At 39.1% G+C, this 16,920-nt stretch overlaps 1 protein-coding gene across 1 annotated transcript in view; it reads right to left on the reverse strand.

The window, feature by feature from the left end:
• The window catches only part of LOC308412376 (uncharacterized protein), a 29,246-nt gene extending 15,569 nt beyond the window's left edge, over positions 1-13,677 (reverse strand). The window contains exons 1-18 of the mRNA XM_080906681.1: positions 13,589-13,677; positions 11,888-11,940; positions 11,346-11,372; positions 11,192-11,260; positions 10,182-10,235; positions 9,958-10,038; positions 9,733-9,795; positions 9,586-9,651; positions 8,294-8,362; positions 8,164-8,214; positions 6,414-6,518; positions 6,217-6,282; positions 2,504-2,563; positions 2,277-2,348; positions 1,345-1,410; positions 1,066-1,134; positions 845-904; positions 519-584 (exon numbers count right to left, since the gene is read on the reverse strand). Of these exons, the coding sequence (XP_080762807.1) occupies positions 519-584; positions 845-904; positions 1,066-1,134; positions 1,345-1,410; positions 2,277-2,348; positions 2,504-2,563; positions 6,217-6,282; positions 6,414-6,518; positions 8,164-8,214; positions 8,294-8,362; positions 9,586-9,651; positions 9,733-9,795; positions 9,958-10,038; positions 10,182-10,235; positions 11,192-11,260; positions 11,346-11,372; positions 11,888-11,935 (1,092 nt within the window). The 5' untranslated portion in view covers positions 11,936-11,940; positions 13,589-13,677. The remainder of the gene's footprint in view (positions 1-518; positions 585-844; positions 905-1,065; positions 1,135-1,344; positions 1,411-2,276; positions 2,349-2,503; positions 2,564-6,216; positions 6,283-6,413; positions 6,519-8,163; positions 8,215-8,293; positions 8,363-9,585; positions 9,652-9,732; positions 9,796-9,957; positions 10,039-10,181; positions 10,236-11,191; positions 11,261-11,345; positions 11,373-11,887; positions 11,941-13,588) is intronic.
• Positions 13,678-16,920: the final 3,243 nt, after the last annotated feature.

Consider the following 16,920-nt stretch of genomic DNA (forward strand, 5'->3'; position numbering starts at 1 on the left):
CTGCCTCGCCTGCGAGTCTCATGTCACGTGGGTGAACTTGGACTGCATGGGTGCTGCAGCTCTCAGCGAACATCTAGAGCAGTATGAGGACATGCCGCGTGTCCAAGATGGTCGAACTGGAGTCTATTTAATGGTGGAATGAGGTCCTCTATGGAGAAGAAGCTGAATGATATTTGCACTGCCACAGTAAAAACTAGTCTGGAACATAAGAGATGGGGGTAGGTTGGAAAAGTAAGTAGTGACTGAACTTTTAAAATTAGAGATGGACGACTGTTCCGCACTTTTTATTTTCTAATACAGACTAGAAATAGATAAAAATAAGTCCGCAAATGTATCTGGGTGGCCTCCCCAAATGCACACTAGTTATTGAGAGCCTGTCATTTAATAATTTCAGCGGTTTACACAACCCCTGCCGGGCATCCCTTCTCCAGGAGTTTTGGGAAAAAAAATTATCTTTTCTTGGTGACATCAGAACAATTAATTGGAATTACATCAAGATAATATTAAATGATCCTCACCTTTGACTGGGCTACAGTCAGATCATCATTGGAGTTGGGTAAGTCACCATGCAGGGACTGCTGGTCCTGAAACAAAATTTTTTGTTTGAGTAGTTATGAAAAACATCATGGGAGTCAGGGAATGTTTTATCAGATTTTCTAACTGATCACTTTCAGCTTTGGCTTGTTTCGGCAACTTCTTTAACATCCCAGCGTATCGTAGTTTTTTTTCCCTGAGACAAACAGGAACAGTATGCTCGTGCTCATTTATCACAGATCTCTGTGTGTACATTAAAATTCCACGTGACGTTATCTCTGCTGCCACTACAGCAGCTGCTGGACCTCACCTTGTTTTTAGACAGGCTGTCGCTGCTGGCAGAAAGCTCACTGTGGGCACTCAGATTCTCCTGAAACACCAAAGTCATTTGAGAGGGAAAAAAAATATACCGATAAACTAAAATTAATGTTTCTGTCCACGTATTTCTAAGGCAAATAAGTTCTCCTAAAAGTTAAACCATTATTTTAACAATTTAAATTGTTATTTTGAACAGTTCTGTTGCAAGCTCACCTGCGTTGGCGTCTCAGCGGCTGGTTTTTTTGGCTTTTTAAGGAAACCAAACAAGTAGCTTCCCTTTTCCTAAGATAGATTAGATAAAACATGATGATGACCACACATCTCCATCTTTCCACAAACACAAGAGAATTGATATTGATGATCTAAACGCATGTACAAAATTAGAGCTTCCGAACAAAAACAACTCCATGGCAGCTTGTCTAACTCCCTCCCTCGGCCTCTATCCTCTTGTGCAAGAGAATTTCCTCATTTGCTAAAGATAAGAAAACTTACATGAGACATCTCTGATGTTTTCTCCTCTTCTTCTAGGTCTTCAGAATTACTGTCTGCTTTATTGTCCTGCCCAAAAAATAAGAGCGTGCAATTTGATTATCAGGTGATGGAAGCAGTAACCTAATCATGTGAGCTTATGTCTTTTGTGTGACTAGTTACGCAATACATGTGCATATAATCTGGTATGTTTTATGTGTATTTTTTTTTTTTTTTCTTTTTTTCTTTTTTCTTTTTAATGCATGTAAACTGGATAGCTAGTCATTTGCATATTTATGAAAATGTTGCCTGCACTGTGACAGATGCATGTGTGCAGCAGCCTTTGGATCCCTTAAAGTAATAAAGGAGAAGCTGTATAAAGCAGTTTTGATTGAGAGATATTTACAGATTCTACCAACAATTCTACATCAAACACAGAGTTTTTATTTTTTGAGTCATTGTCTGAGTCCGTCATTCCTGATCATATGAGTTTAATGCATAGTTGATAATTGTGGCTGAGAGTAATGTAAATGGTAAATGAACTGATACTTGCAAAGCTCTGAGCTCTACTCTAACTGAGCACTCAAACCATCATTCAGACAATCACACACATTCATGCAAGTGTTTTATTCTATACCCAGCACCTTGTCTAACACACACATACACATTCCAATGGATGCATCAGGGGAAACTCAGGGTTCAGTATCTTGCCCGAGGATACTTTGACACGCTTTTTTTTTTTTTTTTTTTTTTTTTTTTTTTTTTTAAATGACATCAGAAACAGCAGTATGCGACATTACGTGATGGCAGAGCTTCAGTTCATCCTTTGTCATTTTTTTTTTTTTTTTTTTTTTTTTTAATAAATAGGACAGGGGGAATGAATGAGAGAGAGAGGGGGAGAGAAAGAAAGAAAACCAAAGGGGAGATTTTTTTATGTGTATTTTTGATGATTCTACCTGATCAGTTTGAAGACTTTCTGTTGGTTTCCACCTCTTCTTTAACATCCCACTGTACCATTGGTTTTTTTCCTGAAACAGACACGAACAGCATGCTCATGCTCGGTTATTCTACCCAAAGTCAGACAACTAATTTTGCAGGTAAATATACCACTGAGCTGTATGTGTACACTGTAATTCCAGATAACATTATCTCTGCTGCCACTACAGCAGCTACAGGGCCTCACCTTGTTTTCAGACAGGCTGTCGCTGCTGGCAGAAAGGTCACTGTGAGAACTCAGATTCTCCTGAAACACCAAAATGATTTCAGATTTTAAAAAAGATAATAACACTAATATTATCCAAAAAAGTTGATTCTGGACTCAGCATTTTCAGTGGGAGAAACATTTCGCCACTCATCCAAATGACTTCTTCAGTCTCGGCTAACTGCCTGTTTCCCCAGATGAAACAATGGTCTGATTGTTTCATCTGGGGAAACAGTCACTAAAACGTTGGAGGTGGTTCATAGGAGATTACAGGACCCCAACCTCAGCAACAGGACCACTCTCAGGACCGACCAAATGTGTTTGTGTCTTCATTCCACCTATTTCACATGCAAGGGTCAGTACTACAGACAGAAAAATGGGTGTGCCATGGGTTCCCCAGTTTCACCCATTGTGGCCAACTTGTACATGGAAAAAATGGAAAAGAGGGCTTTGTTATCCTACCCTGGAACATCACCAAGTCATTAGTTTAGGTATGTGGATGACACCTGTTCAGTTCAGTTCATTTTTATTTCAAACATATACATTCACCAACATTTCATAATATCATTCCATGCAGTTGTTTGAAAAGGAGTAGGCAGAAGTATGTATTTATTTAGCCCGACCCCCTCAGGTTTACATCTTAATCATTTCCTCGTCATCTAAATTTAAACAAGAAAAACGTATACAATGGTTTCAACTTTTCTCACATTCGACTAAAACTATGTTTAGATTTACTATTTTGCAAAGGAAAATAAACATCACTTTGACTGCTGTCTTGGGTTAATTGCATTTTCTTCATTCTTTTACTTATTTAAAATTTATTTTTTGAGTTTTATTTTAAACTGGTTTATATCACTACTGACTAGAGATGGACCGATCCGATATTACGTATCGGTATCGGTCCGATACGGACCTAAATTACTGGATCGGATATCGGAGAGAAATAAAAAATGTAATCCGATCCGAAGTATCACAAAATCACCTCACAAAACGCGCTACTTGGCGTAACCCAGATCGGCGCATCGGAGCAGTATGTGTCACGTGATAGAGCGGCTGTTTGGCGGTCTGTTGGAGCATTTGGAGCCTCGTACGTGCTTCCTAACTGCGGCATTTCATCTCGGCGAAAACTATCCCAGAGAAGTAAAGCAAGTGTGTAAGTTCATCCCTGAATGTTTGCATAGTATTTCCACGTTAAGCTTAACAACTGATATATTGAGCCACAGCTGGACTGGCCATCGGAGTTCCATATTGAGGTGAAAAGGAAGCGATTTGTCCCATACTTCAGCTAGAATTAAAAAATAGACACAAAGCTGGAGTTATTCTGTCTTTGCTGCGCAGTTGCATCTACTTCTCTCATTCCCTCCCCCTTCCTCTCCTGTTATTACTTCAAACATGAAACTGATCAATCATCAGCTGATCGGCTTTTCTGCCGCAAGTCCCGTCTTTCTTGTTTGTTTATCGCCCACTTTGCGCTAGAAAGAGGAGACCAGCGGCACGTTTAAGCGTGAAAAGCTGTTGTTAGAATGTATTTAACATTACTTTCTAGTATCAGCTGAGGTTTGCTGGGGCCACAGCTGTAAAAGCTGCTGGTCATGATATCTGTTTGGATATGTGGTGAGAGGGAAACATGAAGATGAAACCAGGAGATGTCCTTACTGAATCATCAGAGCTGAGCAGGTGATGGAGAAACAGGTTTACCTTTTAGGTGACATGAATGAGTTGAAGGGAAGTTATGAACTGTTTCTGAGAGACAAATAACAGCAAGATCCTTTTCTAAGTAGCTGACGGCTGGTAACTGTGCAGGGGCGGGTCTAGCAAAGCTTTGTCAGGGGCCAGGTAGGGCACTAACAGGGAGAGGGGGGCACAAAGAAATACTTTTCTTTGTTATGTCATTTAAAAACTTTGAATAAATAATTATCTGAATCTTACAACAAAAGTGGTCATCTGATTAAATGTATAGAAATCCATTATTGTATATAGTAACTAATAAGTCTAATATACACCCTAGTAAGCTATAGTACTTTTTCCTTTGGAAAGGTACCATCTGTGCAGTCTGCAATTCTGTTGAAGCAAGATGTTGAATCTATTTAAATATTGAAGAAAAATAATTGATTTCTGTGCATTTGTTTTACACTTGCATTAAATTAAAGTTGATTACATCGATTAAGGGCGGGGGGTGGTTCCCTAATATTTTTGCTGGGAGTTGGCAACCCTATTAGTTAGGTTGCTTAATATATCCACTAAGTACTCTTTAAAATACCAGAATAGGGAGGATGGTGTAGGTTTAAATTTATTAGATTGATCAGTGTTGCTGAACTATAAAATGGAGTGCATTTTTTGCATACAGGTATAACAGAATAGCTTCAATCTCTTGTTTTTTAAAACTTGAGTATGAACTTATACAAAATGCAGCAATATATTTATAAAAAAACAGTTTTATTGATTACAAAATACGCTATATCGGATTCATATCGGTATCGGCAGATATCCAAATTTATGATATCGGAATCGGTATCGGACATTAAAAAGTGGTATCGTGCCATCTCTACTACTGACCTTCATTTCTTCTTTTAACTCATTCCAGAATTTAACTCCCACTATTGAAATAGACATCCTTTTAAAAGTTGTTCTTACTCTTTGTATTTTTAAATTCCACTTCCCTCTAAAATTATACCTCCCTTCTCTCTCTAAGAACCATTTACTTATTTCGACTGGGAGCATCCCTTTCCTTGCTTTATATATTATTTGCACTGTTTTAAACTTTACCAGATCCTGGAATTTTATAGCTTGCGTCTTAATAAAGAGTGCATTTGTGTGAGTCCTATACCCCTCCTGATATATTGTACATATATTTATTAGTTTCAGGTTGGCCATTCTTGTATTTTGCTCGTTTGTGTTGTTGCGTTTGCACATCTCTGTTGCTTGTGGGGCTCGCACACAAGAATTTCACTCGCATGTGCTGTGCCAGTGTGCCTGCACATGTGATGTGACAATAAAAAGTGATTTGATTTGATTTGATTTGATTTGATTTGATTTGATCCTGAGATTTGATTGTCTGGGTGAAAATCAAATCTCAGGATGTACCACAATTCACGGATCACATTGACTCGGTGGACCAACACATCAAATTCACCAGGGAGGATATGAAAAGTGGCAGGTTAGCCTCTTAGACTGTGAGATTTCTATCAGTAATGGGGGACATTTAAAAGTTGACGTATACCGTAAACCTACACATATGGATCAGTATTTAAGGTTTGACTCTCATCATCCACTGGAGCACAAACCTGGTATCATCAGGATGCTAGAACACAGAGCAAACACCATCCCCACAGACACAGTGGCCAGGGAAGCAGAAGAACATTTTTATTTCTACATTTTACATCATTTTATTATTTAAGAAATAGTGCACACTCACTTGTGCTGACATCTCATTTGGTGATTTTTTTTGTTTGTTTTTAAGGATACCAGAGAAGAAACCTCTCTTTCCCTGGAAAGGAATGTTTGTTTGTTTTCTTTTGGCATAAACACAGCAGCAAAATTAATTCAAAGTTACTCCAGACTGCTGCTGTACGGCTTATGAACAGGATCTAAATACATACACAGAATTAGAGCTTTGTGTTTAAATGATGGCATCTTTGCCTCTTTCCTCCTGTGGAGTTTCTCCCCAATGCTAATGCCACTGCAACAAAACTTACATGGGACGTTTCTGATGTTTTCGCCTCTTCTTCTCCGTCTTCAGCATCACTGACGGCTTTACTGACCTGAGAGCAAACAAGAAAAAAAGAGTCAAAAAAAATTATCCAACATTAAGTCTACACACTAATCATATAATGTGTGCATTTTAAATGGAAAAGCAGAACTTTACTTTTAATATTCTTTTATCAGTTTGTACCTGTTTGGGTTCTGCGGTTTTTTCTTGCTTGATTTTCTCTACAGATTGTTGGTTTTCTGAGGCCACTTCTTCTGTGCTAGAATCTGGACTCTGCTTTCTGCTGGCCTGAAAAAAGAGTCAACAATGTGATTGATAAACAAAAAACAAGACGCAAAACCCCCCCCCCCCCACAAAAACAAATGTGGCTATACCCTAAAGCACGGGCGCCAACATCTACAATTTCTTTACATATGAAACAAGTTGGTCATTAACCAAAACAAAGTATTGTAACAGGCAAATGCGGCTCTCAACAAAGTTACAAATGAAGTGACGTCATGTGAAAACTTAGTAGGCAGTAAACAAAGTAGACCCCAAAAAACATGTTAAAGACAGGAAGTGTGATTTTATGCACAGTGTTGGGGAGTATACATGTACAACTGTTACGTATTTAAAATACAAAATATGAGTGACTGTATTCCGTTACAGTTACCGTTTAAAAAGGTAGTATTCAGAATACAGTTACTTTGTTGAAATAAATGGATTATTTTCCTGTTTCATATGTTAGGCTGTGCCCTTTTTGGTAATTCCACGCCGGTGGAAACCCGAACAAAACACGCATTAAGAGGCTCTAATGCCTGTGTCTCAATCTCAGGGCCCATGTCACCTCGACTTGCAGCCCGCATAATCACATGAAGAAATATTTTTTAAAATTATTATTTAAAAAATGATTTAATATGAAGGCAATAGGCAGAGTTTTACAGGCATAGCCCTAAAGAATGTAGCCTCATGGGCAGTGTAGTGCTGCAGGGAGAATGGACTGCCATACCCATTATGTGTCTGTGAGCGCGAGGAGGGAGAAAAAGGAGAGTCGAACAGTAAGAGTTGTGACCGACCAGAAACGGGAGATGGGAGCATGTAAATATAATAATAACCACTGCAGCCAAAAAGAGTGCCTGACGAGCCCAGTTGTAAGTAAGCTATTAAGACTCGAAGGTTCCGTTGGAGCAGCCTTTCAACGCCGCTCTTTGTCTCTCGCTAGCAAACTTGACCCAGACAACAAAGTAAAGCTAGTTTTCGGCTACGAGCCCAACACGGAACCCGACGTATTAGCCAGAGGTCCCTTTACTACGGTTCGGAGCCGCAGACCTGTTTTATATACGCGGGGAATAGTTTTCTATACGAGATCGCTGCTAAAAGTGCAGCCTTACCTAATGTCCACCCTACTGTTACTCATTTTATATTAAGATTTAAAAATCTAGTTAGTATTGGTATGGCGAGCAACCTTCAGTAAAAGTAATAAATCACACAGCAATAGTACATTCATGTAGTTGTAAAAAGCACGATAATATATTAAGTAATCCAAAGTATTCAGAATACCTACGTAACGGAATACGTTACTAAATACATTTTGGGGCATGTATTCTGTAATCTGTAGTGGAATACATTTTAAAAGTAACCTTGCCAACACTGTTCATGCACCAACTTTCACGTGCTTGCACATCTTGGTGGATTGTTAAAATAGGAAAGTGTTTATAAACACCAGAGCTAAATTAAACCAACAAGTTGTTTTCAATTTGTGCAGCCAAAGATATATTTTGTGTTATCGTCTTATTAAATATTCGATCATTTTTGAAAGTAAAGCAACATCAAGGCAAAGTGAAGAAAACCCACACAGTGCAGTTAACACCACCGCGACCATCAGTCAAAGTGTTTGAGAGACAGTAACGCGCAGCAGCCACCACTAACAGAAAGCTCAGGCTGGGCTTCGTACCTTTGGCGATGACTTGAATTGCAACCCTTTCATTACTGCTTTCAGAACGCCCTGCCAACCACAGTCACATGTCACAAAAACAGCTGAGATCACTGACAGTGGAGCGCTTGGTAACACGCATGACACATACCGGTTTGCTGTCGGGAGCCTGTTTGACTGGGACGTCATCAGTCTTTTCCTCTCCATTCGTCATGTAACCCTGAGTAGGAAAAAAAGAAAGCTCAGCACACCAATCCACATTAAAACTAAACTCTGACTACTCAGCTGACCAGAAAGGCTCAGAAAGAGTCACAAACAGCAGCTCTCATATGTGGAGAGACCTGGCAAAATGGGCTGGATTATTATTCTTATTTATTTAAATGCTGCAGAGATCTTTAACTTTTTAATCTCATGATGTGATGTACTTTGTTTATACAGATACTATGTTTTTATTTTTTGTTAATGCTTCAAATTCTCATATTTTCAAAATTTTCCCAACTTTGATGTGAGCGACTGAAGCGACTACCAATGAGAGTGAAGGACACTGGTGATTCATTTGTGGCAAGGTGGTAAATACACAAGATTGTTACTTAGGCAATTGGCACATTTTCTAGCAAGTGACCATCAACGACAAAGCAATGTGTGACAATGTGCGCTTTTTGTCTGGACGCCGCTTTATGTTTCATTTATACATCTGCGTTGAATCTATGTAGACCTTACAATGTAGCCCACAAGACTATCCAAAGACAGCATTCACACCTGTGCAGGTGGATGAACATTAGTTTGCCCTACTGCACAGGGTTTCGGGAAAGTTTCGATTACAATGTACCTACCACAGATTCAACGCAGAACAAACATCCCTTATTAGTCCTAACACTGATTCCTCTGCTTGAGGGTTTCCAGACTGGCAAGAAGACAGGACGAGGGGCGAGTCAAGATTATTAAAATGGAGGGGAAATTGTTTCTAGGGAGGAACAGGCATCATAATTTAAAAGAAATATTCATTTATATAATGAAAAATAGGATTTCGCCACTTCCACATCCATCATTAACTAATTTTGAAACAACTTGTTGTGCATCACTGCTTACAGAACAGTATAAACAACAAGTAGATACATTAGCCTGAAACAGTGCAAAAGTACACACACACACACACACACACACACACACACACACACACACACACACACACACACCCTGATATGCTAACACAAAATGTTAAAGCTTGTCTAAAGCCCTGCTGTGCATTTACACTGAACAGCTGGAGGTGCTTTGCTAATAGTGAAAGTGGGCGCTCTCCCTTTTTGGCTCCACTGAAATATTCCAGTCAGCATTGAGTTATTACCCTACAACAAAGCACACGTGTAGAGAAAGAGCAAGACATTGTATGTACTGTGCATGAACTAAGCCTGAGCTGAGCATTATTGGGTGCAGTTCAAATACCTGTTTGAAGTCTGCATCATCTTTGGGAACCGCAGCAGCTTCAAGTTGCTCAGTTTCTTTGGCACTCTGGAAAGAAAGAGGAAGGTTTTGATCTGGGAGTTTATGAAAAGAAGCGAGGAGGAAGATGGTACTTTGCTGCGTTTGTACCTCTGTGACCTTGGTCTGTGCGCTCGGCCTGCGTTGGCTGTATCTGGTTGGGGCGTTCAGTTCCTGCAAACACAAAACGCCCCACATGGAACAATAACAAAAGACATATGGAACAGGAAAGAAACATGAAACCCTGAGAAGCTCCAAACTCATGTTCATTTCAACATGAAAACAGAAAACAGTAAAACAATAGTTTTACATTGACCCTGAGAAAATGTGCTGTACCTTCTCTGTGGGTCTGGGTGGGACCACGGGCGTCTCAGGTGGTTTATCTTTTGTCTGTTGTTGCTTCACATTTCCATCGTTCTGATAAAGAAAAAAAAAGTTGTAAACTTGTTTTTAAAGGTCACACAAATGAGCGAGATATCTGAAGTAGGAAAATGAAGGAAAGCTGTAATGATGTAAGTGGTAAACAGCAGTAGTGGAGAAGCAACACAATGTGTACACACCCCATTGTATGCTGCTGTGACTTTTTTCAGTCTGTATTGTGTGTGACTCAGTTCCTGTGGAGAAAATACAAATCTGGTTTGAAATAAATGAGTACAGTAGAACAATTTAAAACAGATTTTTAGAAACCACACAGTTTTTTAGACTGAAGAGCCACTTTCACACAAAACTGTAGAGAATCCTGTCAGAACATTATTCAAAGTTCATCTTTCTCACATTCAGGGCAAAGCAGGAGTAACTTTGATTACTGGAAATGCTCTGCGTGCTTTTCACAGGCAGACACTCACTACCTGTGAATTCACCTGACACTTATTTGTTCTAATCTCACACTGGTACAAATCGCTGACATCACAAAGACTCTGCTCAAGCGCTGGCAGGTTACAGACCGGCTGATGAACGATCTGACTGCGTTCTCACATCACTTGTGTCAGTGTTCAAGGCTGGCAGGCATGTGTGAAAACAGCTTAAGAAAAATGTTTAGGCTGAATAAGATAAGATTTCCCAAAAAACAAAAAAATAACATAATAGTTTAAATAAATAAGAATGGCCCATAAAGTAAAACGATATAAGGTAAAAATTAACAATGTACACAAAAAAAAAATTAACACAAAGGAAAAAATATAATAAAATTTAAGATCTTAAAAATGACTAAAACAAATCAGATGTGATCAAATGATCAGTTAGTAAAAGTCTAATTGATTAAAGCCAATAAAGCTTCTTCTGTAATAAAAGAAAAATTTGTCACCTGTATTACAGAAGAAGCTTTATTGGCTTTTAATAAATGACCAAAATTATAAAGCAGATATTTCTTTTGTACTCAGAGGTCATCCCATTCAAAAACAATCTCACACCTAACGTCCATACGGGAAGAAGCCGTTTTTGAACAGTTCAGCTCCTGTTAGCTTCATCATTTCAATGAAAAATCAAATAAGTCAGCATGTATTATTATCATTAACCATTTGATGTCAATACATTTGAAATCTTTTATTTTCTGTGCACACGCAGGACTTACAGAATCTGTCGGTCTCTGAGGAACAGCAGGAGGGGGTTTCTCAGGTCTCTGTGGTTCATTTCTTTTTATCTGAAAATATGTTTATAATATATTTACAGCATGTGATTATTTTAAACACCAGCTTAATTATTTATTTATGTGTTTATCACTCTACCTCTGTGGGCTTCGGAGGAGGTTTGGGCTATAAATGGAGAAGAGAGAGAAAAAAAGAGAAGCTGTTAGCTATGCTAAGTACTGTTTGGGCTTTGGGCGTTTAAAGGTTTAGCTTGTAATCTATTAGGCAAATATTAACAAGATGTGCGATTAGTCTCTAATATTCTCTGCAGCAGCTCAGACATACAGCATACATAAATAACAATTTGCAGCCATAACAAGAACAAGATATTGTGCAGCTTTTTGTGATGAAGTCAGTCCAGGATTAGAAGACACAGTAAACACTAAGATGACCTGAAAACACAGACAAAATAACTCCTCCAGCATCGTTCCTGCAAAGTGCTTGAAAGATTCTACAGAAAAACTTGTTCAGTGTAAAATGCAGCTTGTACACTGACTAATTTGTGCAAGTACTCTCAATTTACTTCAACACTTAAAACATCTGCACTGCAGGCTGTATATACATTTACAGCACCGTATGGGTGATGTGTTGGGGTTGTGCATTGCTTGTGTTTGTTCTGTGTTAACTGTAAATGTTCTCACCGACTTTGGTTTCTTCTTGACTTCTGGTTTCATCATACACACCTCCATCCTGCCTGCAGAGAGAGATAAAGGGTTTAACTTCTTTGTGATGGCAGCATCACCATTTGTATGCCAACGGGAGCAGCAGCAGCAGTAAGAGACCACCTTCCACCATTCAGCACAGCAAATATCGACTTGTCCACAGTTTATTGCATTCACTAGTTCATGCATTTATTACTTCCAGGCTGAACTACTGTAATTCATTATTATCAGGATGTCCTAAAAACTCCCTGAAAAGCCTTCAGCTAATCCAAAATGCTGCAGCAAGAGTCCTGACAGGGACTAGAAAGAGAGAGCATATTTCTCCTGTTTTGGCTTCCCTTCATTGGCTTCCTGTTAAATCCAGAATTGAATTCAAAATCCTGCTCCTCACATACAAGGTCTTAAATAATCAGGCCCCATCTTATCTTAATGACCTTGTAGTACCATATCACCCTATCAGAACACTTCGCTCTCACACTGGTGCCTTCCTTGTTGTTCCTAGAGTATTTAAAAGTTGAATGGGAGGGAGAGCCTTCAGTTTTCAGGCCCCTCTTCTGTGGAACCAGCTTCCAGCTTGGATTTGGGAGACAGACACTATCTCTACATTCAAGATTAGGCTTAAAACTTTCCTTTTTGCTAAAGCATATAGTTAGGGCTGGACCAGGTGATCCTGAATCCTCCCTTAGTTATGCTGCAATAGATGTAGGCTGCCGGGGGATTCCCATGATGCATTGAGTTTTTCCTTTCCAGTCACCTTCTCACTCACTATGTGTTAATAGACCTCTCTGCATTGAATCATATCTGTTATTAATCTCTGACTCTCTTCCAGAGCATTTGATTTCAGCTATATATAAATTTTAAATAAACACGAAAAGTAATATTTTCAGCCATATGTACATACTGTTACAGTGGTGCATGCTTCTATTAAACATATTTATTTCAAATGATGAGGTCAGCATATGTAGAATCCTCTGAATCAAAAGCTCAGGCTTAAGACTGTTCTCAGTGCTCAATATTAGATAGTGTTTTAAAAAAATAATATGGCCGTGTTAGCTCTGGCTGTGTGAACAGAAGCCACCCACCTGCTGTTCAAACCTTATGACCATGAAGGGCAGCCAATCAGAAGAAAGAAAGCTCAAAAGGAGAGGAGCTGAAAGAGCTCGTTTCAGATACAGGATGAACCGAGGGTCTGCACCAAGGCTAAAGTAAAGTAAGGCTAAACTGTGAATCACGCAAAGCTACTCTAAAAGGGTTCAAACTAAAAAAAAAATTAACGGTTCATTGAACGCCCGCTCCCCATTTCCTTTTGCAGCTTTTAAGTTTAACTTTTCGAGGGTTGACTCACAAACATTTGCTCTTACTGTTTAGTTTTTAGTTGCTCCAGGCGTTGCGATTAAGGAATTAATCACAAATATTCTGACTGAATTGTTTTCACGCTACCGATTACAAATACAACCATGCAATTTATACTCACAGTGCTTCTCAAAACTGAAGAAATGTATTTGAGTCAATAATAAACCGTAAGCTTACAGGACCTGACCAACTACAGTGTCAACACTGGAAACCAAAAATAACGCAGGTTAGCTTCCACTGTGCGTATATTTAACTGTAAATGATAAACAAGAAGCTTGTACACAGACAGAAAGTCCCGTCGATGTCTCACTGAGCAGTTTCACCTACCGGAGGTTTGAAGACGCCGCAGACACTCGTGGACATCTAATTTGTAATAAACAAAATCAGTGCGGAGCAAACCGACGACTCCTTCACGGTCAGGGCATTCTCAGGAGTTTTTAAAACTTCTCCAAATCCGCACATCTGCACACTGGTGCGTTCAGGAGTTCCGCGAAAAGCTGCGAAATCACATCTTCGAGTGGAACGCAGCGGTTTTATTTTCTTTTTGTAATTTTAAGTACAATTCTGAACTGAAATGAACTTTACTTATCCTTACCAGAATGAAAAACAACATGAAAAAGATCTAGCTGCTTCATTTTCCAGTGAGATGTAGCACGTACAGGCAACTACTGACAGACTAATACAGTGGATTAGACAAATAAGACACACCTTGTAGAGCAAACTTTTTCTAGATTGCCCCACTGTAGAAGCCCCATTTACTTTATTTCATTTTATTTTATGTAAAGAACTTTTTTTTATAATTTTTAGATTATTATTCTTTTGTTTATCAAAAAAGAATAAAACTGATATCATGTAAAAACATATATGCCTACTGCTGAGCACAAAACAGAACAAAGCAAAAAAAATCTAATTCTTTGTCTTGTTTACTTTATTCATTAAACAGGTTACTGTATTTTACAGCTACTTTAACATTTATTTTGCCATGTTTGTCTATTTTACTTTACTGTCTATGTGTGTTATAACATAAAAAGTGTTACAAAACTCTCCTTGATTTCAACAATCTTTGTAATATAATGCTTTATGACTCAAGCATAACACTCTACCTTCACTAAAACTACATTTTTGTTAATGAATTCAAATAAACATCTGTAATTTGGAAACTTGTTCAAAAGATAACATGCTGTTTTTTTGTAAAACTGTACATTTGAAAACTCATGGTCAAAAATAATAATAATTATGTTTTAGCATTAAAATGAAATTTGGATTTGAGAGCTTGTCCATAGTGGTTCGTTAACTATTGCAAAAACACCAGAAAGCTGATTCTGCTCATCTGCACGTGGAATTTTCAGAATCATCCAAGTAAGGAACTGATTAAGCATAAAAAATATTTTGGTAATTGCCAATGCTGTTAATGTAGTGCAGGTAAACCTTACACTAGGTGTTATTCTAATAAATTTGTTAAGCACTAATATATATATATATATATATATATATATATATATATATATATATATATATATATATATATATATATATATATATATATATATATATGTGTGTGTGTGTGTGTGTGTGTGTGTGTGTGTGTGTGTGTTACATATATATTGTATTTGATATATAAATTAAATATAAAAATTCCCCGCTCACCCCTGCGGGCAGTCTTTATCCTTCAAGCTCAGGTCCCCTACCAGAGGCCTGTGAGTTTGAGGGTCCTGTGCAGTATGTTAGCTGTTCCTAAGACTGCGCTATTCTGGACAGAGATCTCAGATGTTGTTCCCGGGATCTGCTGGAGCCACTCCGCCTAGCTTGAGAGTCACCACCTAGTGCTCTGATTACCACGGGGACCACTGTTACCTTCACCCGCCACATCTTCTTGAGCTCTTCTCTGAGCCCTTGGTATTTCTCAAGCTTTTCGTGTTCCTTCTTCCTGATGTTGCTGTCATTCAGTATCGCTAGGTCTATCACTACTGCAGTCTTCCCCTGCTTGTCCACCACTTACTATGTGCAGTTGGTTAGCCATCACCATTTTGTCCGTCTATATCTGGAAGTCCCACAGGATCTTGCTCGGGCATCTCCCATTTTGACCTCGGGACTTTCAGGTCATACTCAGCACACATTTTTCTGTATTCTGTACCTGGTTATGGCGTTCCATCTATGTCCTGCCTGCGGGCATCTTGCACCCTGCTGTTATGTGCTGGATAGTCTGACAGACATCTTTACACAGCCTGCACCTTGGGTCTTGCCTGGTGCGGTGGATCTAGCCTCAGCTTGTGCTGAGTATGTGCTCATGCATGCTATCTGCCTGTCTCATTCAGTAAGCCCAAGTATTTCGACACCACCCAAAGATAAGATTGTTCGCTGATTGAGAAAAATTTATATATATATATATATAAAACACCCAGCACGCCCCTGCGGGCGGTTTTATCCTTCAAGCTCGGGTCCTCTACCAGAGGCCTGGGAGCTTGAGGGTCCTGCGCAGTATCTTAGCTGTTCCCAGGACTGCGCTCTTCTGGACAGAGATCTCCGATGTTATTCCCGGGATCTGCTGGAGCCAGCCAGGCCATCCATCCATCCATCCATACATCCATCCATACAATAGACTGGTGACCTGTCCAGGGTGTACCCTGGCTCTCACCCGATGGTAGCTGGGATAGGCTCCATCCCTCCCGTGACCCTGACAAGGATAAGCGGAAGAGAATGGATGGACAAACCAAAACACGCCCTAAGCAGCTTCTGTGCTTTAAATCCTCACAGGAAAATAAAACGTTATTCAATCTGGGGAGTTCTTGCAGTCAGTAAATATTTATGAAGTAACTGTTCCTGTATTTCACCTGGTTTTCCCTGTTGTAGATGATGCAATTTCTTTGTCTCCTTTCTGGTTTCAGTGATGTAAAGTCACCTGGAAAGGGGCGTGTTCAGTTAGAGGGTTACCTACCTCTGTGGGAGCCTTGGTCAGTTTCATATGACGTCACTGAAGTCATGTAAGTATTTGAAATCCTAAACGAGATGCAAATTAGAAAATAGTAAAAATCATTGTTCGTGGAAAAACAAACACTGATACATTAAGAGAGACAATAATAACAATAAACAGTGGAAATTCACTGGCTGCAGCCTTTGTCCTTTTAGATCATTTAATTCAATTAAAGGTAACTTTCTAGATTTAAAACAGCCACCAGAAAATATGTTTTGGAAGTAATTAAAAGTCAATAATTAGTTTTTAAAAAAATCCAGTAAAGACTTGACACAGGACCTAAGGGATGGATTTATCTGCTCTCTGTGTGTGTGTGTGTGTGTGTGTGTGTGTGTGTTGCAGCCATGACAAATCTGTGATTAATTACAAAAAGCATAAACATCAAGTAACAATTTATTTGAAGGTAACAGAATAATCATTGCCATTGTTGACAGACTGGCGACCTGTCCAGAGTGTACCCTGCCTCTCGCCCAAGACAGCTGGGATAGGCTCCAGCGCCCCCACGACCCTAGAAAGGATAAGCGGAAGCTAATGGATGGATGGACATATATTGAACAGAATATTGCACAAAGAAGGCATCACTAAACGATCAACTTCACCCAGCACAGAAAATATACATTTATTTAACGGTTATAAAACAGCCCACAGAGCTTTTACCATCAGAGCTTCCAGTGCAGACAGCTAATTA

Source organism: Rhamphochromis sp. 'chilingali' (assembly GCF_963969265.1).
Source record: "Rhamphochromis sp. 'chilingali' genome assembly, chromosome: 16".
NCBI lineage: Eukaryota > Metazoa > Chordata > Actinopteri > Cichliformes > Cichlidae > Rhamphochromis > Rhamphochromis sp. 'chilingali'.